Source organism: Eptesicus fuscus, chromosome 17, assembly GCF_027574615.1.
Source record: "Eptesicus fuscus isolate TK198812 chromosome 17, DD_ASM_mEF_20220401, whole genome shotgun sequence".
NCBI classification, from domain to species: domain Eukaryota; kingdom Metazoa; phylum Chordata; class Mammalia; order Chiroptera; family Vespertilionidae; genus Eptesicus; species Eptesicus fuscus.
Window position 1 is genome coordinate 1,414,944 of NC_072489.1, and position 26,215 is coordinate 1,441,158.

At 56.9% G+C, this 26,215-nt stretch overlaps 1 protein-coding gene across 1 annotated transcript in view; it reads right to left on the bottom strand.

The window, feature by feature from the left end:
* Positions 1-26,215, bottom strand: part of GRID1 (glutamate ionotropic receptor delta type subunit 1) — a 654,829-nt gene that overhangs the window by 12,602 nt on the left and 616,012 nt on the right. The window contains exons 14-15 of the mRNA XM_054729151.1: positions 6,368-6,534; positions 1,615-1,855 (exon numbers count right to left, since the gene is read on the bottom strand). Of these exons, the coding sequence (XP_054585126.1) occupies positions 1,615-1,855; positions 6,368-6,534 (408 nt within the window). The remainder of the gene's footprint in view (positions 1-1,614; positions 1,856-6,367; positions 6,535-26,215) is intronic.

Consider the following 26,215-nt stretch of genomic DNA (forward strand, 5'->3'; position numbering starts at 1 on the left):
GCGCGCCCAGGCACATGCAGGAGCCAGAGCGGGAGACGGGCTGACTGCCACGGAGGGAGCTGCTCACAGGGCTCCCCCACCCGCTTCCTGGCCTGGCTCTCTCTTCCCACCTCTGCCAATGTCTCCGCAGCCCCCCCCCCGCTCTCTCTTTCACACACTCACACACACACACTCATAGTCACTCACGCATAAACATTCACACACCCTCATATACAGCCACTCACACACACACACTTATACAGTCACACACACTCACTCTCACACTCAAACTCATACAGTCACTCTCACACATACATACCCTCACACTCATACACAGCCACACACACTTATAAACAATCACACACACTCACACACTCTCTCACCCTCACACACACTCACCCTCACATGCTCACTCACACTCACAGCCCGACCCTGCACTCTGGGCTGCCCAGGCTGAGCCTGTCTCTAACCACTAGACGAGGGTGTAAAGGGACGTGACCTGTGCAGACAGGACTTGCGGTCCAGAGGAACAATGACTCTTGCTGAACCTGGCTCACCAGGAACATTCTGGAGGCTGAGTCTGCTCTGGGTCCCAGGGCGGCACCTCCCTGTCTGTGCCTCGCACCCTCCGGTGGTCTCTCCTTCCCCCGACCTGAGGGGCTTTGCAGAGGAATGGCTCTGGGCCCCGGTGGTTTTAAAGAACAAGCCGTGTCCCCCAGCCTACAGGAGCGGCTCCCGCACCCGCTGGCCCTGAGGCTCTGCGCCCACAGACCGGCCGAGGAGCAGCTGCGGAGCCCTCACCGCCGCCTGGCAGGCCGCAGGGAAGGGTGTCTGCGTGCGGCGGCCGCTTCTCCGGCCGCAGAGCCGCGGCTGCGCTGCCTTTGGTCTTGGCGCTGGCTGCCTCACTGCGTCTCGTTGGAAACTCAGACCTGCAGGTCTCCACCTGGGCTGAGTGAGCTGCAGCGGACAGACGCCGCAGGGACGGCCTGTGGGGAGCCGCCGGCCTGCATGGAGGTTCCGCTGGCCGAGCATCCCGCATCCTGACCAAACTCCACTCCTCACCACCCTCCCTAGAGAAGTTGTCTCCAGGGAACCTTAACGAGAGCTTGGCATTAAAGAAAGAGCTTGAAGAAGAGCGCACCCCGAGGAGAAGGAAGTGCGCGGGCAGGAAGGGGCGCGGGCGGGAACCTGGGCGGGGGCTGCGGGCTCCCTGGCTGGGTGTGCCTGCAGGAGGGCAGGCCAGGCTGGCCTGGGAGGAGGCAGGGAGGGAGGGGTGGGGTCGGGGCGGCCAGCCCCTCCTCTGGGTTGGGTGAGAAGCCTAGGAGAACCAGGCTGGGCCCTGCAGGGGGGTGGGCGTGGGCAGGGGGGGCCTCCTGCGCCCCTCAGGCTGTGCTCGCTCTTCAGGGACAGTCAGCTCCTCCGGCCCTGGCTGCTGCCCCGGCGCTTTGTCTGAATGAAAACACCCCACATGGTCTCTGGCTTTAAAATCAAAATGAAACCGAGACCCCGTGTCCCCCCGTGTGAGCCGCTGTCCCCACGGGAGCCGCAGCCCGCACGCCTGCACGGAAACTGCCTGCCCGCCACCCAGGACTCCCCAGTGCTGGGTCAGAACAGGGGAGCGGGGCCTGCACGGACCTCTTTGGGGGTCTCCTGGCGGCACCGGTTGCTGGTCCACCACAGCTCCAGGGCGGCCACCAGGCAGGCGAGCAGGAGGCCGACAGCCAGGACGCAGAAGACGCCGGCGAAGCTGTGCAGCTTGAGGGCCCTGCCGTCGGCCTGGGCGCCGGCGTGGCTGGCGAGGTCGCAGCGGCCCGTGCGCGGCCACCACTTCTGCTTCAGCACGTCCAGGTCCCCGGTGTCCTGCAGCTCCAGGATTCTGCAAGACAGGACGCACGTGAGCCACGGTCCTGGCCGCCTGCCCTCGGCGGCCCCACCGCACACGGTGCATCATCAGCCGCCTCGCCCAGCCTTTCCCGCCCATCTGCTCCCCACGCTGCATGTGCGCTTTCCAAAACACAGGTCCGGCTTGTCCCTCTCTCCTCAAAAGTCCCCAGGCCCTCTCCACTCCCACCCCACCCGCTCCCACCTCCCAAGGATGAGGTCCCATGGAAAGCACACGGGCCTCAGGTGGGCCCTGGGCAGCGAGGAGGGAGCTGGCAATGCGGAAGGGGTGAGCCACACCCAGCTGCGGACTGAGGAGTCCTGCTTCCAACGTGATTTCTTTCAGGGTTCAAGCACTGCACCCCAAGTCGCCCCCAGGAGGATTAGCCAAACATTCACTCACTCATTGTGCCCAGTACGATGCTCACCACGCTGAGCTTCTGTGACACACACACACGCACACACACTCACACACACACGCACACTCACACACTCACACACACGTGTGCACACACACTCACACACACTCATACACACACTCACACATACATTCACACACGCACACACACACACACACACACGCACACACACTCACACGCACACACACGTACACACACACACACGCGCACACACACACTCGCACACGCACACACACACTCACACGCGCGCACACACACACACTCACACACACACTCACACACAAGTGGAGCTGCCAAAGTGGAGACAGAAGCTGTGCCCAACACGATGGGATGGAGGCAGAGGCTGAGTGGTGCTTCGGGACGGTGGCCTGAACGGGAGCGTTAGGGAAACCAGCGAGGAGGTGACAGGGACCTGGACGCCTGAAGCAGGATGAGTCATAAAACAGCGCACACTCATCCAGCACAGCCTGTGTGCTGGAAGGTTCTGCCCAGCTGGTGTGGCTCAGCGTGGTGAGCATCGTCCGGTGCACCCAGAGGTCATGGTTAGATTCCAGGTCGGGCACATGCCAGGTCCGGGCTCCATCCCCATAGGAGGCATGCCAGAGGCAGCCGATCAATGTTTCTCTCATTGATGTTTCTAGCTACCTCTCCCTTCCTCTCTCAAATCAATAAAAAATATTTTTAAAAGGAAGAAATGTTCTGAGAGCTTCATAAATTGTGTTTAATTCTCATGTCAGCCCTCTGAGAGGGTTACTTCCACTGAGCCACAGAGAGCTGAACCAGCTGGCCAAGTCCCGTTTCGGCGGGCAGCGTCCGCATTCCCGGAGGAGAAGGCAGGACCTCGGCCTGGGCAGGCGCGCGGCCCAGCACTGACAGGCTGCCTCGCTGAGAGGCAGTGGGCGCTCATCAGTCCACACGCCAGTCCTCGTGGGGCCTTCTAGTGCCTCTCACCACGCTGGTTTCACTGCTGGAGCCCGGGGCTCCGATCGAGATGACCTGCCACAGCTGCAGCTAGAAAGCGGCCAAGCTCCTCTTCAGAGCTGAGTCCTGCTGGCCCGAGAGGCCCTGGTCCCCCGGGCCCCAGGCTGTTGCATGCAGGTTGCCTGCGCTCTTGGGGGGTCTGGCTCAGGGGGGACGCTGGCCGGGCCCCACTCTCTTGCTCACGCTGAATGGCAGGTCGGCTGCCTAGTTTTGCTCATGTGTCTCCTTTTGGCTCCTTGTATTTTTATGCCCAATATTATTCCAGGACGAATGCAAGGCCATTTATAGGAAAACATCAAATAAAACACAAAACAAACAAATCAAAAAGAAAATGGAAATATGTCAGCAACCGAGGAGCGATAAAGCAGTCACAGGCACAACCTGGCTCCTGGCACGAGGCGGGGTGAACACCCCATAGTGACCCCCACTGCTCCTGGGGACCCAGCGGGGCACCTCTGCCAGCTGTCCTCCTGTTTTCCAGACAGACTTGCAGGCCCCCTCCTCATCCTCCCCGGGAGTGGAGCCCGCTGCGCGCAGGCCTCCTGGGAGCGCACTGAGCGCTGAGCAGGTACCCAACGCCCACTCCTCCGCCCGCCGCCCGCTCCGCCCGCTCCGCCTGCCTGGCCCTCAGCGGGCGCGTGCTCTCAGCCGGCCACAGTCAGCTGTGGCTGTGGGCCCGTCCTCTGCAGAGCGAGAGGCGCAAACAGGACATGTTAGCCCTGGGCTGGAGCGAGAGGAGGCGATGTGATTCCAGAGCAGACTGAGACCTGCTGTTTACATGACCCCTTTCTTCCTGTAAAGGGCACGGAGGGCTGTTGGGGACCGGCCCCTCGCTCTCCAGGCCGCCCAGCGGGGGACAGCCACGGTCCGCACACATGCAGGGCCCCTACGGAGCCAGCAGCGCTGTCAGCGCACCTGGAGGCCTGAGCACTGGGCCGCACCCATCATCCACCCCAGGGGTGCTCCTGGCCCAGGGGGGCTGCGGCACAGAGACGGCAAGAAGCTGCAGGAGCCGCACAGCCCACGGACTCGCACCTGCTCGCCGAGCACGAGGCCTCTGAGGCGAGCAGAGGAACGAGTGATTTCTCGCCAGAGCACAAGGACACCGGACCAGCCAGTTTTGCTTACGGTGACCCCGGGGTGGGGGCAGCCCACAGGGCCTCTATCGGGGACACTGCGTAGAGCCCCAAGGTCAGCAAGTGCAGGGCAGGCCTGCTTCTCGGGGAGCCCATCCAGACATGGGTCCTGCTCCACCACACAAGACACCGCCTTCTTTCTGAATCCAGCTTAGGGATGGGGTGAGCCCCCGTCCCCACCCACCCCCTCCAGGTGGCGTACCTCAGGTCTCCCTCCCACCTCCTTTGAGACCCCGTTGCCCTGACTCCCGGGACGAGTTGAAGAGGGAGCCGCGGATCTGGCTCTCTCCTCCGGTGCAGGGAGGGTGACCCCAGAGGGTTTATGGGAGACCTCTGGCAGGGCGCCTGCGGGACCTGAGCTCCTCCCGCCGGGACCCCGGGCCTCCCTGAGCTCTGCCTGGCACATAAGCTACCTGGTGGCTGGCCACAGCTTCCTGACCGTCTGCTGGAGAGGGGCGCAGGTTGGTGGTCTGGGGGATGCCCTGAGCCTCCTGCCTCAGAAAACCTCCTGGGGCAACCCTCAGGAACACAGTGGGCTGCGCCCCTGGAGGGGAGCCCCCGTCTGCATGCCTGCGATCTGAGCGATGGACGCACCTCTCCTCCTCCTCTCCCTGCTCCGGGAGCGGAGGGCGGCACAGCACGTAGGCTCAATTCAAACCTAGAGAACCCCAAGCCTCATCTCACTTAAGTTATTCTACCCCTTTCTCCAGTTTTGCTAACGAGTCTCTGACGGGTGAGTTAGAGCCCTCCTCGGCCTTTCCCAGACGGGGCTCACCTGCCTGTGCTGAGAAGACCCCAGGCCAACCCCAGGAGGCGGGAGAAGGAGGGGAGTGCCTGCACAGCCAACAGCAGCACGGGCCGTACGGGGCAGGGAGCTGCCGCTCTCCCACTGCCGGGCAGCGGCGGGTGAGCCCAGGTCTCTGCTCCCCCGAGGGCCTCAGGGTGCGGATCTGACCTCTAAGGATGCTTGCCCTCCTCATGGTGCGCCCCGATGCTGTAACGAGGGCGCCGTTCAGGCCCCAGGGGCTGGCCCCACGCCTCTCCACCAGGTGGGCCTTTACCTCAGCCCTTCAGCTTGGGTTTGGGCAGTCAGCCCTCCGGACGCCTCTCTGGGCTCCAGTCCTGCCCCTTCGCCCGCCAGGACGTCACCGCACAGACAGGTGTGAGGGCGGGCTCCGGCTGAGACATCCCGGGGACAGAGCTCCCGGGAGCGGCTGGCGACGGGCAAAGCCCCCCAGAGCTTCTCCACTTCCGCCCTCCAGGAAGGCGAGCCCCAGCCAAGGACCAGGCCCGCTCCTGTGGCGGAACGGGGGATGGCGAGGCTATTGTACTCCAGGAGGCTGGCCAGGTGTCCAGCCAGAGCCTCTAGAAACCACCATGGCCAGGAGCCAGACGTCAGGGTCACGGGGTGGACTCCTGCCAGCAAACCAGCGGGAAGGTGCAGGCCAGCGCAGGCTGGACCCGCTGCATCCGCACAGCCCCGCCCTCCTGCCCCCTTCGCTGGGGGAGGACCAGGGTGCTGATCTGGGCGACGGGAAGCGGCAGCGTCTGCCCGGTCCACACAGCACCATGGAGCGCTGCTCCTCTGACAGCCCTCTGTGCGTGTCCACCGTGACTTCCCACTGGCCTTTACCTAAGGAAGTCATTGCTGGGCCCTTGCCAGGTCCAACCGCTTATTCATTTAATTTAAATCACTGGGCGCCCGCTGCTCACCTTCAGCTGCAAGCCCTCTCCTCCGGGAAGGCCCGGCCTCCACCTGCCCAGGGCGTGCTCTGTGCGCTCCCGCTGCTGGCCTCGCCCTCCACCTCTCCTGGAGCCTGGCCTGGCCCAGAACCGCTGGGGTCGGGGGGTGGGGGGGCAAGCGCCGCACAGGTTGGCGCCAAGGAGAGGAGTGAATGGACAATTGCGCGTTCACTCTCCTCTCCCGGAGCAGGTCCCCTCCACCCAGCCCGGCTGCCTGCGGGCGCCCACCTCTGGGAGAAGAGGTCCCGGTAGGGGCTGCCGTGCTGCAGGGCGATGCCGTAGCCCTTGCTGCTGACGCTGTTGCTGACCACGGTCACCGCGCAGTCGTCGTCGGTCAGGGCCGCGTGCTCCACCACCGCCACGTCCCACAGGAAGGCGTAGTTCCCCCTCTTTGCCTGGAAGAGAAGAGCGCGCCGTCAGCCACGCCAGCCTGCTGTCCCCCTTCAGGCGGCCAGGCACCTGGACGGTAGGACTTGAGGGGCCCCAGAGACAGCCCTCCTGCCGCCAGCACCTCGCACTCTGCTGGTGCTCCGGCCCGCAGGCCCGCCCCGCTGCCGCTGACTCCATGGCTGGAGTTGGACAGATGGGGTGATGCCGCCGCTGCAGGCTCCCCGCACACCTCAGGGTGCGGACCTACCCTCAGAGCCCCAGGGAACTGAGGTTTTCCCACCAGAGATCTCAGGGAGCATAGAAGCTTCCATTTGCTACTTCTCCACGGAACCTGGCTGAGCCCCCTGGGTGGACAGGGCAGGCCCAGCTCCGCCCCCGGGGCGGTGACTCACCACCTAAGCCAGGCCCTGGCGATGCCGGAGGAGCCATGACGGACAGGGGTTTCTGCCACGTGGCCTGTCGCTGCCCACACAGGGGACCCACGTCCTAACACACACACACGCCCCGCCTCCGCCATCCTCGGCAGGCGCCAGGCCAGAGCGCTGCCTGTGCCGCAGGCAGGCGTCGGGGGTGGGGGTGGGGTGCGGGCGGGGGGGGGAGTGTGAGCCGCGTGGCACTTTGGACGGAGATGCAATGTGGACGCCGTGCTAGGCCGGCTGATGTGTAGCATGACATTCTTCATGCAGCGGAGTGTGCTTCTGTCTCTACAGAGAGCAGAGCCGCTGCCTTGCCCTCCCCTCCTGCCTCCCGCGGCTCCCACGGAGCTGGAATGCAGGCGGGCCGGTGGGGAGGCCCATACACCGCAGTGAGGCCCGCGACCAGCAGCAGCTCCGTGACGCTGTCGGCGTGTCCCTGTGTCCCTCCTTGAGTCTCTTCCACCGAGACTCTCCGAAGGGAACCGCCGCTGCCTCCGGGAAGCCGGTCCAGACGGGCTTCCTCTGGGACCCGGCGGCCCTGGGCCAGCTTGGCTCCTTTCCCACCAGCAGTTTCCCATCGGGCGGGGGACAGCGTGTGGCACTCCGGAGCAGGCTGTGCCAGGGGGCAGTGCTGCCCAGCGGCCCTCCAAGAAGTGACCCGCCCGTGCCGCCCGGAGCGTCACCTCAGGAAGCAATTCCGGGACGTCAGACCCTCACTCCCGGCCACGCCGAATCCAGAGGTCCCTAAAGCACCTGGCAAAGTCCCCTCATCTCCCCTCCACGTGGGAGGGCAGCAGTCTGTGAAATCTTTCCTGCTGGCAAACCTGTTTTCTCAAGAAAAGATACATTGTGCGCCTCTTAGTAATAAAGGTTTTCAGCAAAATGTTGACTTATGACCTGATATTTGGCTTCAGCCTGAGGGAAGCATTTTTCATCCACACGTGCAATTCACCACGACATCAGAACTGTTATTTGTGTTTCAAACGGGCACGTCCTGCTGAAGGAAGAATTAAGATTATGTCTCCGTCTACCTTTCAAGGGATTCCAAAAAGGAGAAGGAAAGGCGCTGGGCCAGCCGGTGGACACACGCGGACGCAGCGGCCCGGCCCTGCGGATGGCACGCCCGCTCCTCCGGCCCAGGCCGGGCGGCTCCGCTGTGGGCTCCGCGGCAGGTGAGCAGTCGCCTGAAGGGAGCTGCATTCACAGTCCTGCTGCACGGGCTCAGCCCGGGGCGGGAAGGGGAGGGGAGTCTTCTTCTCTGGCGGCTGCGGGCTCAGACCCTCGGCCTCCTCACTGTTAAGCAGGGATTCCGTTTCCTGGGGTATCTCTTACGTCTGTTTCCAGAGGCACCGGCTGACCCGAAGCTGCCTGCACCATCAGAGCAGGGACCTGGGGCCGCTGGGACCTGGGGCCGCTGAGACCTGGGGCCGCTGGGCCGCAGCCTGCACCTGGGCCCAGTCAGGGGCCCTGACTCTCATGAAACACTCTCCCCAGCCTCCCTCCCGCCCTGCCTCAGCGCCTGCGGCTTCGGGCTCCTCGCTCAGCTCCCTGTGGAGTACAGTGCAGCACCAGGACTGCCTGGCTGTCTCAAGCTCACGGGTTTCAATGACAATGTTCTGGAAGCCATGAAGTCCGCCTGGGCATTCTGGGAGGCCTCCCGCTCTCCCCGCTGGGCCACAGCCCTGTATGCGACAGAGACTCCTTGGCACTGACCGTTCTTGGACATCCCAGACTCTGAGACACCCGAACAGCCCACCCAGCATGAGTGTGCCCCACCAGGGCCCTCTCTTGCCCCATCCAGATGAGCGGCACCCCAGCTTCCCAGACGCAGCCCCTCCTTGGAGGATCAGAACCAGCTCTTCACGTGCCCCTGGTAACTGAGTACCCACCTTCTCACTCGCTGCTGCTCCCCACAAGCTCTGGCTTCTTCAAGTGGAGGGGCAGCAGATACACGGAACGCCTGCCTCCAAGAGCTGAGACCCTCCTCGGGCCCTCCCTACCAGCTCCTCCTCCTCCTTTCTTCAGTGGGAGCATTCACCCCACTTTGCTCAGAGGTCCAGCTTCCTCCCTGTGGGCCCAGCCCCACCCACCCTCTCCTCCCCTGGGAAGGGGTTCCTGCCCTCCCCGCCCTCTCCCGCCTCCCTCAGCCCCCGTGGGAGGCCTGTCCACTTTGGGACCGTTTCCTGTCCTACTTGTAGGAACTGCTCCTCTTTGCTGCGGGTTTTCCCGTCTCTTGGGGAGACAATATTTACTCCCTTCTTCATTGAGCTCCATCAGCTGTTCCTCTAGAGCAAGAAGGGTGAGCCCAGCCCCGCCCAGGAGCTGGTGGCCTGGGCCGAGCCACACAACACACCATTAGAGTTGGCCATTTGGCCACTTCCTGTTCATTCCGGCTCATTCTTCCTCGGGCCTCCCAGTCCCATTCCTCCCCTGCTTCCCAGGTGGCTGCGGGGAATGAATGGGGAAGGATGTTACCCACGAAGAGGCACGATAGGTGCTGACTACTCACAAATAGATCACTGACGTAGATGTCCCAATGTCTAAAAGACAAAGTGCCCCGTAGTTTTGTTCCGCAGTAAAACAAAACAATACTGCATTTCACCTCCTTGGTGGGTTAGCTGGGCTTTGCCAGGCTTGCTCCTTTACAATATTAAATGTACTCCTCATTTCTAATCACGGACTCAGCAGACGTCTGCATCTGCCTCCATACTTGCAGTGCAGCTGCTGAAAAGTAAGGCTGGATCAAGGCCTGGGATCCAGCCAGCCCTTCCACACCTGGGCTCTGCACACTCCCAGGTGGCCTTCAGCCCTCCCCCACACCTGGGGCTCCACACACTCCCAGGTGGCCTGCACCCCTCCCCCCGACCTGGGGCTCCACACACTCCCAGGTGGCCTGCACCCCTCCCCCCGACCTGGGGCTCCACACACTCCCAGGTGGCCTGCACCCCTCCCCCACACCTGGGGCTCCACACACTCCCAGGTGGCCTGCACCCCTCCCCCACACCTGGGGCTCCACACACTCCCAGGTGGCCTTCAGCCCTCCCCCACACCTGGGGCTCCACACACTCCCAGGTGGCCTGCACCCCTCCCCCCGACCTGGGGCTCCACACACTCCCAGGTGGCCTGCACCCCTCCCCCCCACCTGGGGCTCCACACACTCCCAGGTGGCCTGCACCCCTCCCCCCGACCTGGGGCTCCACAGACTCCCAGGTGGCCTTCAGCCCCCCCTCCACCCTCCATCTGGGGCTCCACATACTCCCAGGTGGCCTGCACCCCCCCCCCCAACCTGGGGCTCCACACACAGCCCAGGAGGGAAAGGAAGCAGGAGCGCTCCGGGCCAGCTCTGGGTCCGGGGAGCTGAGCCCCGGGTCCTCCAGGAGCTAAGAAAAGCACTTGCAGGTCACGTAAGAGCATAAGAGCGTGGAGGTCTGAAAAGGCCTGAGATGCAGTTGACTGCCTCCGCGTGTTTGTAACACTGAGCGAGCCCAGGGCTAGTGAGGGTTTGACAAAGCGGGCGTGGTCCTTGGCTCTGGGCATCGCAGGCGGCAGGACCTGTCCGGAGGCGAGGCGGCGAACACAGCGCGACCGTCCAAAGCTGCTCACCATCCCCACCCCAGCAAATTGCACATTTAACCGGAAAAGTAAGACACGGGCATCTATGTATCTTAAAGACAGGACAAATGTTTTAAACCCAATGTTGCCTATAAAGTAAGCATGGGAACAGTTTAAATATGTAATTTAGGGAAATAATCTAATAAATTGTGGTTCACAAGTTTGATGGGGTTTTGTGCAACAGAGAGTAATCATACAGACGCTGCAGAAACACAGAGATATCTATGAATGGGAGAGGGGTGGCAGCAGCAGGATGGGTGCACAGTCACCGCTGTTCTCTAAGCCCGTGAGATGTAACGTGCCCAGAGGCAGCCAGGAGCCCAGCTGGCCTGCTCAGTGGTTGAGTGTCTACCTATGAGTCAGGAGGTCAGGGTTCGAGGTCAGGGCACATGCCTGGGTTTCGGGCTCGATCCCCAGTGTGGGGCATGCAGGAGGCAGTCAATCAGTGATTCTCTCTCATCATTGATGTTTCTCTCTCTCTCCCTCTCCCTTCCTCCCTGAAATCAGTCTATATATATAAAGGGGGACAGGATTGTGACAAACCTGAGTGGGATCAGTGATGAGTCTGAGGACAAAGTGACTGAAATGTCCTCTTTAACCTGTTACCAGCGTAGGCGTCACCCAGCCACAGCACCAACCAGATCTTCCTCTCCCCGTGGCCTGGGTCCTGGAGGCGCCCTGGCCCATCTGCGGACACAAAGGCCGCAGCCCTCCCCCTCCCCTGCCCCCGGTGCTGCCCAGACACGGGAGGGTCTCCTTTACACAACTGACCTGCGCTAACAGTTTCCTCCTTTCACTCCTCCTTTTCCTAAAGAAAGAGAAAAGAATGCTACAGGAAAGCAGCAGGCACGGTCCGCACGTAGAAAGGACAGACACGAGGACGTGGGAGGAGGAGAGGAGCGGCTCTGGCATTAGGGAAAGCCAAGGGCAGCCTTCCTCCCTGCGCTCAGGACCGCGCCCTCCCGAAGCCACTCCACCGCCCACTCACACGCTAAGTGGGACCAGTCAACGGGACCGAGACCACGAGGGGTCTGGCCGCAGCCACGTAGGGACACGGTCAGTTACTGGAAGGCTGGGCACCAGAAACCGAGCCCTGAGCGAGCCGGAGACCAGGGCTCCGGTGCCCTGGCTGCTAGTGAAAGGAGACTGAAACGCCCTCCCTGCACCGCTGATCCCCTGCTCAGACGCCCTCGGAGCACAGTCCGCGGGACCACAGCCTTCCTGAGGGAGCCAGGGCGCCCGTCTCCATTGTCTCCATTCTGCCCGCCTGTGGGTGACCATGGCCCAGCCTCTTCCCGAGCGCCTTGGGGTGAAGGTGCAGGACTCTGGATACAGGCCAGCCACCGCCACAGCCCGCTCTCTTGCGGACCTGCAGCTGGGGCTGACCGCCGCCTCCTGGAGGAGATGCTGAGTGTGGAATCATTATTAACCGGTGAACCAGATTAACGGCGGATTTTGTAATTAAGGAAACACGGTAATTTCAAGAGAAACATCAAAGGTGCTTTATTCAAAGTAATGTCCATCGCTAGCTACACATTCCCCCATCTTTCAGGTAATTTGTGGATACCGTCCCAACAGAACTTTTCTTGTTTTGAGGCAGATCATTCAGAGACCCAATTTTCCACTTCTTTGCATGTGTTGAAGTGCTGCTCAGAAAGTGCGTGTGCCATCGATCAGAACACGTGGTCATCTGAAGGAGCAAGGTCTGGTGAATACAGCGGGTGAGTTAATACTTCCCAGGCAAGATCTTTTAACATGTCTTTAACTGGTTTTGAGTGTGTGATGGTGCGTCATCATGAAGCAAAATTACTTTGCCGTGTCTTCTAGCTCATTCTGGTCATTTTACAATCAAAGCATGGTTCAAATTGATTATTTGTTGTCAGTAGCGATCAGTATTAATGGTTTCACCTGGTTTTAGAAGCTCCCAATACACCACACCTTCCTGATCCCACCAAACGCAGAGCATTGTCTCCTTTCTGAAGCGATTGGCCTTGTAGTGCATTTGGGATTCTCAAAATAAATCCACTTTTCATCGCCAGTCACAATTTGATGAAAAAAGACTTTCTTTTGTGCAGTTGAAGCAACATTTTACTGATTACTTTTCGGTTTTCCATTTGTCTTTCGTTCAGTTGATGTGGCACCCATTTTCCTTCCTTTAAAATATTTCCCATTGCTTGTAAATGATCGGAAATTGTTTGCTGAGCAATGTTTAATCTTTCTGCAGTTGTTTTTGAGTTTGACATGCATCTTCATCCAATAATGCTTGTAATTGTTGGTCTTCAAACTTTTTCAGTTGACCTGGACGTTCTTTGTCTTTCACATCGAAATCATCACTTTTAAAGTGTTTAAACCAGCGTTCACAAGTATCTTGAGATGGAGCATGTTCACCATAAGCTTCCCAAAGTATTCAGCAGCACTTTTCTTCAAAATAAAGTAATGAATTAAAACTTCCTACATATGCTCTTTTTTTTTTTTTGGCACGAAATTCGACATTTTTAAATATCGTAAAATATCTATGATGTTAACACCTTCAGGAAATTTGACATATGAAGTTTTGAAGCTTGCTGTCAAGACAACAAAATAGCATACATATCAAATTGCATATATATCAACATATGTGTAACTCCGTCTATTGAAAAAAATCTGTATTATTCACCGGTACACCTAGGGCGTAAGGCAGGTCCCTGCACAGCCAGCTCCACACGGGATCCGCCTCCTCTCCCTCCTCCTCCATCAGGCCAACCTGACAGCTGTTGGTGAAGCATCTGCTCTCCGTCGGAGAAGCCTGACATCACACCCACCAGCGACTCCAGGCCCCAGACAACCTCCAGCAGGCAGAGGACACACTGCTGCCCAGGGATTTGTCAAAATTCCAAATTGTCTGAAGACCATGATAAACAACATTCTCATCTGAGTTACTCCACAGGAGAGAGTAAGAATGTTCTAAAAGAAAGTGAATTGGCTGGCCTAGACACAAAAAGGTTACAGAGGAAAGATTCAGAATAAAAAATGTCATCCTGGGGAAGGAAGCAGCCTAAGCAGGATTGACACTCCTGTGGCCCACGTCCCAGGAGCGAGCAGAGGGACTAGCCCCGCAGTGCCCTGCATGCGCACAGTAGGAGGTGGGAAGCAGTGCTCCCTGCATGCGCACAGTAGGAGGTGGGAAGCAGTGCTCCCTGCATGCGCACAGTAGGAGGTGGGAAGCAGTGCTCCCTGCATGCGCACAGTAGGAGGTGGGAAGCAGTGCTCCCTGCTTGCGCACAGTAGGAGGTGGGAAGCTGTGCTCCCTGCATGCGCACAGTAGGAGGTGGGAAGCAGTGCTCCCTGCATGCGCACAGTAGGAGGTGGGAAGCAGTGCTCCCTGCATGCGCACAGTAGGAGGTGGGAAGCAGTGCTCCCTGCATGCGCACAGTAGGAGGTGGGAAGCAGTGCTCCCTGCATGCGCACAGTAGGAGGTGGGAAGCAGTGCTCCCTGCATGCGCACAGTAGGAGGTGGGAAGCAGTGCTCCCTGCATGCGCACAGTAGGAGGTGGGAAGCAGTGCTCCCTGCATGCGCACAGTAGGAGGTGGGAAGCAGTGCTCCCTGCAATGCGCACAGTAGGAGGTGGGAAGCAGTGCTCCCTGCATGCGCACAGTAGGAGGTGGGAAGCAGTGCTCCCTGCATGCGCACAGTAGGAGGTGGGAAGCAGTGCTCCCTGCATGCGCACAGTAGGAGGTGGGAAGCAGTGCTCCCTGCATGCGCACAGTAGGAGGTGGGAAGCAGTGCTCCCTGCATGCGCACAGTAGGAGGTGGGAAGCAGTGCTCCCTGCATGCGCACAGTAGGAGGTGGGAAGCAGTGCTCCCTGCATGCGCACAGTAGGAGGTGGGAAGCAGTGCTCCCTGCATGCGCACAGTAGGAGGTGGGAAGCAGTGCTCCTCCCCGTGCCCTTCAGCCCCAAGGGCTGGGACCCGCCCTGGGTCTGTGCTGGAAGCAGAGAGAAGCAGGGATGTTGAGGTGATCACAGCTGATCCTGAGAGTGTCCCTTACTGTGTGCAGACCATCCCTGCAGCTTTATGTCGCACACTCTCATCCTGTGACCCCTGCGTGCTGTGTCCTCTGCGGCCTTTGCTAAACGCCGCCCTGAGAGCGAGGCCCCAGCACTGCCCGGCTCCGGCGGGCGGGCACCAGGAGCTCCCCGGAACTGCGAGGAGATGCAGCGGCGGGCACGTCCTGAGGAAAGGGCCGCAGGGACCAGGCTCAGCCAGCAAGCTCTGGGCTCTCCTTTCAGGATGCGCAGCACTGGGGAGGCAGGGAATCAGGAGGACTGGCCCTGGAGGGGAGGCTCAACCACAGCCTCCACGCAGCCCAGATGCCGGACCCTCCCGACGCAAGGCGTGGCCACTGCCCATGTGACCGGCACTGCCCATGTAACCGGCACTGCCCATGTGACCGGCACTGCCCATGTGACCAACACTGCCCATGCCCCGCCACACTGCCCATGTGACCGGCACTGCCCATGTGACTAACACTGCCCATGCCCCGCCACACTGCCCATGTGACCGGCACTGCCCATGTGACTAACACTGCCCATGCCCCGCCACACTGCCCATGTGACCGGCACTGCCCATGTGATTAACACTGCCCATGCCCCGCCACACTGCCCATGTGACCGGCACTGCCCATGTGATTAACACTGCCCATGCCCCGCCACACTGCCCATGTGACCGGCACTGCCCATGTGATTAACACTGCCCATGCCCCGCCACACTGTCCATGTGACCAGCTGGGGTCTGAGACCAGGGCTACTGCTGGGGATTATTGAAGCAGTAGAGGCAGCAAATTCCACTTCTACCCTCATCATTCCCTCACCGTTTCTGCTTTCTTTACCTGATCCTGGGAGGCAAGCTTTTTACTGTTCTCGCCCCTCTTCCAGATTTGAGCTAATCCCACCTCTCATCTCTCACTCTCTGCCTCTCGGTCTGTCTCTGCCCATCTCTGTTTGTGTGTGTGATGTCACACACACACACACACACACACACACACACACACGCGCACACACACACACTTTCAAAGGTGGGAGTCAAAGACAGCCCCAATCCCCATGTGTGGGAGGGTGCGGAGCCACAGAGCGCCCGTCCCTGCGGAAAGAGCTCCAGCGCAAACAGGGCGCCCACAGTGAGGATGCAGAGACGGTGGCGCGGGAATACGAGGAACAGTAATAGACACGGTATAAGGAGTCTGATAATCTCGGCGCAAATTGTTTAACCTTTCTGAATTTTGCATTCCTTGTTTTCAAAAGGAAAATTTCATAAAATACCCTCAAGAGTGAAGATAAAATGAGCACAATGCCACATATAATAACTTTTTTATAAATGTTATTTTTCTTCCCTCTCTCTCCCTCTTGTTCTTGGACAAACAACATTATACTGACAAAATGTAAATAAAAATAAGCTTAAAATTGCTAGGAATCTGGCTGATGCAATAAATCAAAACTGTTTTCAAAAGCAACCCCTCCTTGATTTTAATTTAATCAAATGACAAACCAGTTCAAATGTAAAAACTTAAATCACAAAAACAAAGGCACAAGTACTCAGTGGAAGAAATAAAGTGAAATCAGCCCGCATTTATAGCCAGTGCCAAGGCCAAGCGATGCGGGCCTGGGTGCCAACTAACCCGAGGCAGAGGAATCCGAAAAATAAATCCACGGACAGTGAGCATCCTCCCACCCCGCTCCTGAGCAGTTTGAAAATCAAGTCAACATGATGGCACTGGTGCTGCTTTGATTCCAAAGCTCACCTGAGCAAATTACAATAATGGCAAAAGGTAACTGAAGGATTCGGAACAAGATTTACTTAGCAATGCTCAAAACCCAAAGGAAAGTAACTTAATAAGAGGAACTGCGGGGTTTGCCTTGATTCTTGGGCTGCATTAACCCAAACCAACCAGCGTCAAACAGAATCAAGAAGCAGGCTCTCCGAAGGGCAGCGGGCCAGCTGTGGGGACCCTGCGCCAGCAGAGACTAGGGCAGTCCGAAAGCTCTGAGCAAGGAAGGAGCACACGGTGGGGGCGGGGGAGTGTGAGGGGGGCTGAGGCTCCGCCTTGATCATGCATCTCCTCCAGTTCTGCAGTGTCACAGGCAAGGCCACACTGGCTGGAGTAAGAAAACACTGAGCTCCAAACCTGGGCCCAGTGCTGACTGAAGCCTGAGGCTCAGCCAGTCTCTTGCCCTCCTAGACCTTTACCTGCCTCTTTAACAAAAGGAAGCACCGCTGAGCTGCTGACGGGAGACAGACACAGGGCTCCATCGCGCCTCTCCTGTGGCCTCGGGCGCAGCAGCCTGTGACTAAACTAATCTCCTAATTGTCCAAACATCGACCAAGGCCCTGACGGAAGGAAGGCTCCGGCATAAAGTAAGAAACAAAACAGCTTTTATTTTTGGAATAATGTACTGTCCCAGGTCAGTCTTTGTTTTCACTTTGGCCTTATACCAATTCTAACTCAGCTCTAAGAGGGGAGCGTGAAGCACACTTTTACAGTCACGGAGCTCAGCACCAGTGGCTGAGCTGTGGGAATAAATGAATGGGTAGCATACATACTTCAAACAGTAAATCATTGTACTGGCCCACGTTTGGGGAAGGGGGTGTCTGTGCATCAATCAGATTATTAAATGAGATATCTGACCATGATTTCACGCTAGGTCCTCAGCCATGCCGGGGTCCCTGGGCCAAGGAAAAACCAGTTGGAAGGAAAGGGATTTCCTCCACACTCATCCACAGAACAATAAAGCAAAATATGTAAGGAGAAAGAAAAGGGAAAAAAATCACCATGAAGGATATGAGAAAAATAGAAAAAATACCCATATAAAAAAAAAAAAATCCTACAAAAGACAAATCCACAGGATCTGATTAAAAAAAAAAATCCACTGAAGCCTGGGTTTTCTTTTCATCCCAAAGATCAGAATAAAGTTAACTCACAGCCCTGCTTATGGTGATACTCAGTGATACTGTGTCAAGTGCTTTAAATGTTTATATCCTTTTTTGACACCATAATTCTACTTTTAAAAATTTGACCTAAAGAAATAAATTTAGTAACTGCAAATCCATTGCCAGCCATGATAATGTTCATTATAATGCCTATATTTGTGAAAAATTAGAAATCACCCAAATGACAATGGAGAAGGAAATGATTAAATAAAGTATTTTACATGTATTGGATGAAATATTAATTAGCCATATATAACAAACCTACAGCAAGCATCATACTCAATGGGCAAAAACTAAAACCATTTCCCCTAAGAACAGGAACAAGACAGGATGTCTGCTTTCACCACTCTTATTCAACACAATAATAGAAGTCTTAGCCCCAGCGATTAGAAAAGAAGAAATAAAAGGCCTCCAAATTAGAAAAGAGGAAGTAAAATTCTCATTATTCGCAAATGACATGATATTGTACATAGAAAACCCTAAAGACTCCACCAAAAATCTACTAGATTTCATAAATGAATTTGGCAATGTAGCAGGATACAAAATCAACACCCTAAAATCTACGGCTTTTTATACACCGATAATGAATTCTCAGAGAGAGAAACTAAACAAATAACTCCATTTACATTGCAACAAAATAATTAAGGATAAAAGACTTAAATTCAAGTCACAAAACCTTAAAAATCTTAGAAGAAACCATAAGCAGCAAAATCTCAGACATTTTTGTAGCAGTATGTTTACAGATACATTTCCTAGGGCAAAGGAAACTAAGGAGAAAATAAACAAACGGGATTACATCAAAATAAAAAGCTTCTGAACAGCAGAATGAAAACGGAGCCCAGTTTAGAACACATTTAGCAATGATACATCTGATAAAGATTTAATATCCAAAATATTTATGGAACTCATACAACTTAACAAAAGGAAGACAAACAATCCAATAAAAAAAAATGTGCAAAGGACCTAAATAGATACTTCTCCAAAGAGGACATACAGATGCCCAAGAGACATATGAAAAAATGCTCTAAGTCATTGATCATCAGAGAGATGCAAATCAAAATGACAATGAGGTACCATCTCACACCTGTCAGAATGGCTGCCATCAACAAAACAATAAATGGCAAGTGCTGGCGAGGATGTGGAGAAAAGGGAACCCTAGTGCACTGCTGGTGGGAATGCAGACTGGTGCAGCCATTATGGAAAACGGTATGGAGTTTCCTCAAAAAATTAAATATGGAACTGACATTTGACCCAATGATCCCACTTCTAGGAATATATCCTAAGAAACCCAAAACACCCATCAGAAAGAATGTATGCACCCCTGTGTTCATAACAGCACAACTAACAATAGCTGAGATCTGGAAACAGACCAAGTGGCCATCAGCAGATGAGTGGATAAAAAGCTGTGGCACATCTACACAGTGGAATACTATGCAGCAGTAAAGAAGAAGGGTCTCTTACCCTTTGAGACAGCATGGAGGGACCAGGGGAGTATCATGCTAGGTGAAATAAGCCAGTCAGAGAAAGACAAGTACCACATGATCTCACTCATATGTGGAACCTAATGATCAAAACAAACTGATTAACAAAATAGATCCAGAGACATAAAAGCATGAACAGACTGTGGAATCTCAGAAGGAAGTTGGGGGAGGGTGGGTGGGTGGGAAGAGATGAACCAAAGAACTTGTCTGCATATATGCATCACCCATGGACACAGACAATAGGGGTGAGGGCCTGGGGTGGGGGGTGAGGCAGGCTATAAGGGGTCACTGGGGGTGGAGGAAAGGGGACGTATGTAATACTTTCAATAAAGATTTAACTTCAAAAATATGTATGGGGTTTTATCAATATTAAAATATTCTACTCCTCAACAGATACCATTAAGAAAATGAATGGGCAAGTTACCGACTGGGAATTATATTTGCTGTACTTATATTTCACCAAAGACCTATATCCATAAAATAGTTTTAAAAACTCATCTAAATCACACAGTGAACATTCAAAGTGTCCAGTAAAGACTAACAAAGGACCTGAGCACACAGTTCTTGGAGGATGCTATTCAGACGGCCGATGAGCACATGCAAGGGCATGGACACCCTTAGCCACCCAAGGAGCGCGGCTCAGAGCAGGGGCCCTTCACACCAGACACCCACTGTCCAGTCAGAGACCGGCAGCCCCAAACGGCCGCTGGCGTGTCCGGCGCTGAACGCAGCAGTAAGCAGGACGACGTGGCCAGTGGGAGGGACACGGGAATGGCCACGTTGGAGGTAGGGGGCCGTATCCCACAGAGACAAACACCACCAACCGTGACCCGCACTCTGTGCTCTCATATTTAGCAAAGAGAAATGGCAATAAATCTCTGCCAAAGACGTATGAAATCATCATACTGTCTTATTCCTAATCGCCGTAAATGGGCAACAGCTTAAATACACGCAACTGGAGACTAAATTAAAACACGGAGGTTTGTTCATACAAAGGAAGAGTATACCATTCACAGGGGAAAGTCAGCACTGACAGCCACGACTTCACAGATAATCTCAGCGATTTGGCGGGAGAGAGAAACTAAGCCCAAATGTGCGTTTTATGTTTCGCCGCTGATGTGAATGCCGAAAGCAGGCCAGTTCCATCTGGGGCACTAGGAGTTGAGAGTGGGTGCTGCTGGGAGCAGGGGACGAATCTAGGAAGTGACACGAGAAGGCTCTTCACGTTGCTGCCGATGTCCTACATATCATTTTGGATGGTGAGTGCATCATTGTACACAACGGTCTACACCCGTGAAATTAGCAATATGTGTGCATTTCGTTGTACGTCAATATATCTCATAAAGGACGAATATATCTGTCTCCGGACTTTGATTCGCTGCTTCTCCTAACACAGAGGAGGTGCCCAGGCAGTTTGCTGGCGTCTCTGGCTGCCAGCCTGCGCTGCTGTCCACAGGCCACTCTCCACTTGGCGCCCTGGCGCGCCCCAGCGCCCTGGCGGCTCTCCGTCTCACAGAGCTCAGAGGGGAGGCCACCTGACCAAAGCCATGGGCTCAATTAGGCTGAAAATGGAACTGAATTACCCAACTCCTATGCAGAAGTTATTGAAACTAATTTCTTGAGTGGATGAATCAGGGAACAACCGAATGAATAAAGAGAAGAGGCTGTCCAGCTTAGGAAATGGATAGAAGTGCCTTTGAGCAAATAGAGATACGGGGTTAGCCCCTGCGAGAAGGAAGGAGGCGCGAAAGCCGATCAGCAGAGAGAGGACGGTCCGTGTCCCGGGGCGCAGGCCTGCAGGCGCCGCGCAGGGCTGGCCCGTCCATCAGGCCCTCCTCTAGAGTCCAGGCTATCGACCTGCATCAGGGTCCCCTCCATCCACCTGCCCAACTTCCCGATGGGTCAGGCCCAGAGCACAGAGGGTGCCACCCCAGGAAAGCCTCTTCCTCAGGCCGCGGGGCCAGGATGCTTCCTCCCCTCACTCCCTGGGCCAGGAGAGCACTGCGGGAAGGCACCAGGTCCCTGTCCTCCCACGGAGGCCGAGTCCCACGGAGGCCAAGTCCTCCGGGACCACTCTCCCTCCCACAGCGAGGCGTCCGCAACACTCAGCAGGGAGTGCGTGCAGTGGGGCAGCCGGGCTCAGAGCAGCGAGCCAGGGGATGGAGCAAAGGCGGGTGCTGGCGGGGATCCCCACCCACAGCCTGGTGCCGGCCAGCAGCAGGGCAGTGTGGAGCGATAAGATGTGAGCCGTTTCCTTCCGCTTTCGCCTTGGCGCTTTGTGACGCCAGCAGAGAGCCGCCTGCCGCCCGCCCGGCAGCTGCGCCTCTGACCACACGTGTCCAGCTCCAGGGTCTGTCCATCAGGGAGCTCAGGGAGACATGCTTACACGTGAGCACTGCATTCTGTTGGGTGATGTTACTGAATGTTAGACCCGCCCGACGGAAGGCCGGCCCTGGGCTGCGCAGAAGCCGGGTCTGCCGGACGTTACCGGATGGAGTGGAAAAGCTGAAGAACAGCAGCCCACGAACAACATGAAAGTCTGATTTCATGTTACTAAGTTATTAGATAAATTTGAATCACTTACCAGCTCAATTCTGCATCTCAGATCTCTAACTGATATTTTTGCTAGTTTGGAAATCAAAGGTAAAATCACAGACTTGGAACCTTTGCTGTGACCGTGGGGGCGGAGTGGGGGCCGCTAAGGCTTCACAGTGGGCGCCAGGCACACGCGCTGCTAAGCTGATGGGAAAGAGGAAGGAACACGAAGCATAAGGAGTAGGCCTGGGGCGCTGGGTGAAGAGATGCGGACGTGGCCTTGGAGGGAGGCCACAGTGAGACTCCGAGTCAGGGGACAGGAGCAAGCCGCCGTCTCTCTGAGGCTCCGCCATTTCTACACAATGGAGGCAACACTGAGCAGGATGAAGGAATAATGAGTAGATCGTGGGCACAGTGCCTGGCATGCAGACTGCTGGACAGGTTCCAGGGGAATAGGCCAGGCCAGGAAGAAGCTGGGTGTCAGCGTCTGGCGAGCGAGGCGGTGCGGCTGCGTGTGCCCCTGGTGCAGATGAGGGACCCAGGCCAGTGCCCCTGGACACCCACGGGTCAGATTTCTCGGGAAAGGCCAGGAAATGAACAGTTAGGCTGTGGGGCCCTCATGCTCTCTGTGACAACTGCTCCATCTGCTAACATAGCAGGAAAGCAGCCATAGACTGCATGTGAATAAATGAGTTTGGCTGTTTCAATAAAACTTTATTGATAAAAACAGGTGGTGGGCCAGACTTAGCCTGTGGACAGTAATTTGCCAACCCTTGGTCTAGTCTTGCCTCAGGAGTGACCGGCGCAGGGGGCTGGGGGGCAGGAAGGCTGCCCCTCCCTTCTCTGAGGAACAGAGGGTCTCTTCCCTAAGAGAAGGACCCAGGGATAAGCCTGAGCAGGACCCTGGCGCTATCCCCTGCCCCCTCCACCCCAGAAGCTAGGAGGGTAACCAGCTCATGATGGCACCAACTACCTCCCCAATGTGCGTGCCTTGGCTCAGTCCGACAGCAAACAGATGACTCACTCACAGACAATCAGTATTTACTGAAACTTACTGGGTGACAGGGAGGTTTGTTGGAAAACCTGTGTAAATCAGTAAAACTTCCCCCTCTTTACAAATTCCTTCCTGCTCTCCATCAGAGCCCAGAAAGGGCCCTGTCCTTGTCTGAGTGGACCGGGCAGGAAGCAGGGCTCCTAGGGGTGGGCGCCGTGATGGAATCCTCACCCCAGCTCCAGGACAGTGGACGGTGACTGCCTCTGCCAGGCTACTCTCATCCATCACACCCCTGCTCCCACACCTTTCCTTTTGTGCAGAAGTGGCCATCTTTTTAATCAACTCATTTAACATCTATATATGTAAAAGCCTAAACGACCATCACAACTGAAGGGATGGCTGAACAGTCTGCATGGGGTGACCAGGCCAGCAGGGGGGTCAGTGAGGGGCGACCAGGCCAGCAGAGGGGGGGGGGCAGAGAGGGGCGACCAAAAGACTGAACAACAGGCTGTGTGGGGCGACCAGGCCCACAGAGGGGGGTGATTGAGGGCAACCAGGCCAGCAGGGGGGGCAGTGAGTGGTGACCATGCCAGCAAGGGGGGGCAGTTGGGGGCAACCAAGCCAGCAGGGGGGCAGTAAGGGGCGACCAGGATGGCAGGGGGCAGTTAGGGGTGACTAGGCTGGCAGGTGGGGAAAGTTGGGGGTGACCAGGCCAGCAGGGGGGGCAGTTAGGGGCAATCAGGCAGGCAGGCAGGTGAGCAGTTTGAAACCAGTGGTCCCGGATTGTGAGAGGGATGTCCGACTGTCGGTTTAGGTCTGATATCCAGGATCGGGCCTAAACCAGCAGTTGGGCATCACCCAAGGGGTCCTGGATTGGAGAAGGTGCAGGCTGGGCTGAGGGGACCCCTACCACGTGCACGAATTTTGTGCACCGAACCTCTAGTTTATTATAATGAGAACCAAAACTTAAAAAAAAAATAGCCTTGAATCTAAAACTAACACAGACCCTGACTGCTGTCCACCCACAGGCTCTCCTCCCCAGCTCTCCCGCTCCCTCTGCACAGCCCCCAGCACAGACCTGGTGTTGCATCATCACTGTGTGTGGGGGGGCGGGGGGGGGCGAGAATCCTCCACATTATTAAAAGGGTGTCATGTTGTAAGTTATTTCCATGAGCGGACCCATGTGAAATTGCGTTTACTCATTCTTATTCTGCTAAGGTTCATCCACACTATTGCATGGCGCCTGAGTGGATTCGTTCTCTGCCGGTTACATGTTTGCCTTTTCAGGCTCAGTTGGATTGTTTCCAGGGCTTTGGCTCCACAAGCAAGGCTCCCATGGCCTCTCTTGTCTCTGCTCACTTTGGGTGGATACGTGGGAGTGAACTGATGGTCATAGGGTATGTAAATATTCCATTTTATAAAAGAATGGCACACTTGTTTCTGAAGTGGCTGTACCGAGGACACTCTCCCAGCGATTAGCCACCTGTCACACCTGCCCACCTCTCATTTTGTGTGAATCTAGTTGATGGAAAATGAAATATCTTTTTGGTCCCAATTGGCATTTCCTGGATCACTAATGATTTTGAATATCTCCTCACATAATTATTGGCCATATGTGTTGTCTCTTCTGTGCACGACTTTAGTCTACTTTTCTATTAAATTGTTTGAACTTTTCTCACTGATTTGTAGAAGTTCTTCATGAATCCGGTGTTAGTCCTGTATTGGGTACATGCCTTGTAAGTATCCCCTGCCACTGTGATATGTGCTTTTTTATTTTTTAAGTGTCTTGTAGGTAATAGAAGTTTAATAAAGGCAGAAGTAGCTATCCTTTCTTTCATCACAAGTGCTTTTGTAGCACTGCTGCAATGAACCCTGGGAGTTCCCTGTGTGTGTGGAGAATGGCTCTGAGAGACGAGGAAGCAGGGAGGGATGCTCAAAGGCCACTTGGCCCAGGCGGCTCATTAATGAGAGGCCTTACATCAACTTTGTACTCATTATCTCCACATGAGGCATCTACAGCACTAGCTGCCCTGCCAGAGATGAGGGGAGACCGACCCCTGAGGGTCAGAGCGCCATCCTATGCAGGTGTTAATAAATCAGTAAGCATGGCAATAGCAACATTGATGTTGCATTTTATTACTTTTGCTAAGGTATCACTTGGTTAAATGTAAATATTCAAGGTCTGCCATAACATGAACTTTGATGTGTTTTAAGTGTCTGGAGACCCCAGATTTGCCCCAGCCTCACTCAACTTTGAGGGTTCCTGGTGGGAAAAGTGCCACAGGTGCTAGAGGGCACGGAGCTGGGACGCGCAGGCACCTGTGGCAGGCGGAGCTGGGATGCGCAGGCACCTGTGTCAGGCGGAGCTGGGACCCGCAGGCACCTGTGTCAGGCGGAGCTGGCACCCACAGGCACCTGTGTCAGGCGGAGCTGGGACCCGCAGGCACCTGTGTCAGGCGGAGCTGGCACCCGCAGGCACCTGTGTCAGGCGGAGCTGGCACCCACAGGCACCTGTGTCAGGCGGAGCTGGGACCCGCAGGCACCTGTGTCAGGCGGAGCTGGGACCCGCAGGCACCTGTGCCAGGCGGAGCTGGCACCCGCAGGCACCTGTGGCAGGCGGAGCTGGCACCCGCAGGCACCTGTGGCAGGCGGAGCTGGCACCCGCAGGCACCTGTGTCAGGCGGAGCTGGCACCCGCAGGCACCTGTGCCAGGCGGAGCTGGCACCCGCAGGCACCTGTGGCAGGCGGAGCTGGGATGCGCAGGCACCTGTGGCAGGTGGAGCTGGCACCCGCAGGCACCTGTGGCAGGTGGAGCTGGCACCCGCAGGCACCTGTGGCAGGTGGAGCTGGGATGTGCAGGCACCTGTGGCAGGCGGAGCTGGGACCCGCAGGCACCAGTGCCAGGCGGAGCTGGGACCCGCAGGCACCTGTGTCAGGCGGAGCTGGCACCCGCAGGCACCTGTGACAGGTGGAGCTGGGACCCGCAGGCACCTGTGTCAGGTGGAGCTGGGACCCGCAGGCACCTGTGGCAGGTGGAGCTGGCACCCGCAGGCACCTGTGGCAGGTGGAGCTGGCACCCGCAGGCACCTGTGGCAGGCGGAGCTGGCACCCGCAGGCACCTGTGGCAGGTGGAGCTGGGATGCGCAGGCACCTGTGGCAGGTGGAGCTGGCACCCGCAGGCACCTGTGGCAGGCGGAGCTGGCACCCGCAGGCACCTGTGGCAGGCGGAGCTGGCACCCGCAGGCACCTGTGGCAGGTGGAGCTGGGACGCGCAGGCACCTGTGGCAGGCGGAGCTGGCACGCGCAGGCACCTGTGCCAGGCGGAGCTGGCACCCGCAGGCACCTGTGTCAGGCGGAGCTGGGACGCGCAGGCACCTGTGTCAGGCGGAGCTGGGACCCGCAGGCACCTGTGGCAGGTGGAGCTGGCACCCACAGGCACCTGTGGCAGGCGGAGCTGGCACCCGCAGGCACCAGTGCCAGGCGGAGCTGGCACCCGCAGGCACCTGTGTCAGGCGGAGCTGGGATGCGCAGGCACCTGTGGCAGGTGGAGCTGGCACCCGCAGGCACCTGTGGCAGGCGGAGCTGGCACCCGCAGGCACCTGTGGCAGGCGGAGCTGGCACCCGCAGGCACCTGTGGCAGGTGGAGCTGGCACCCGCAGGCACCTGTGTCAGGCGGAGCTGGGA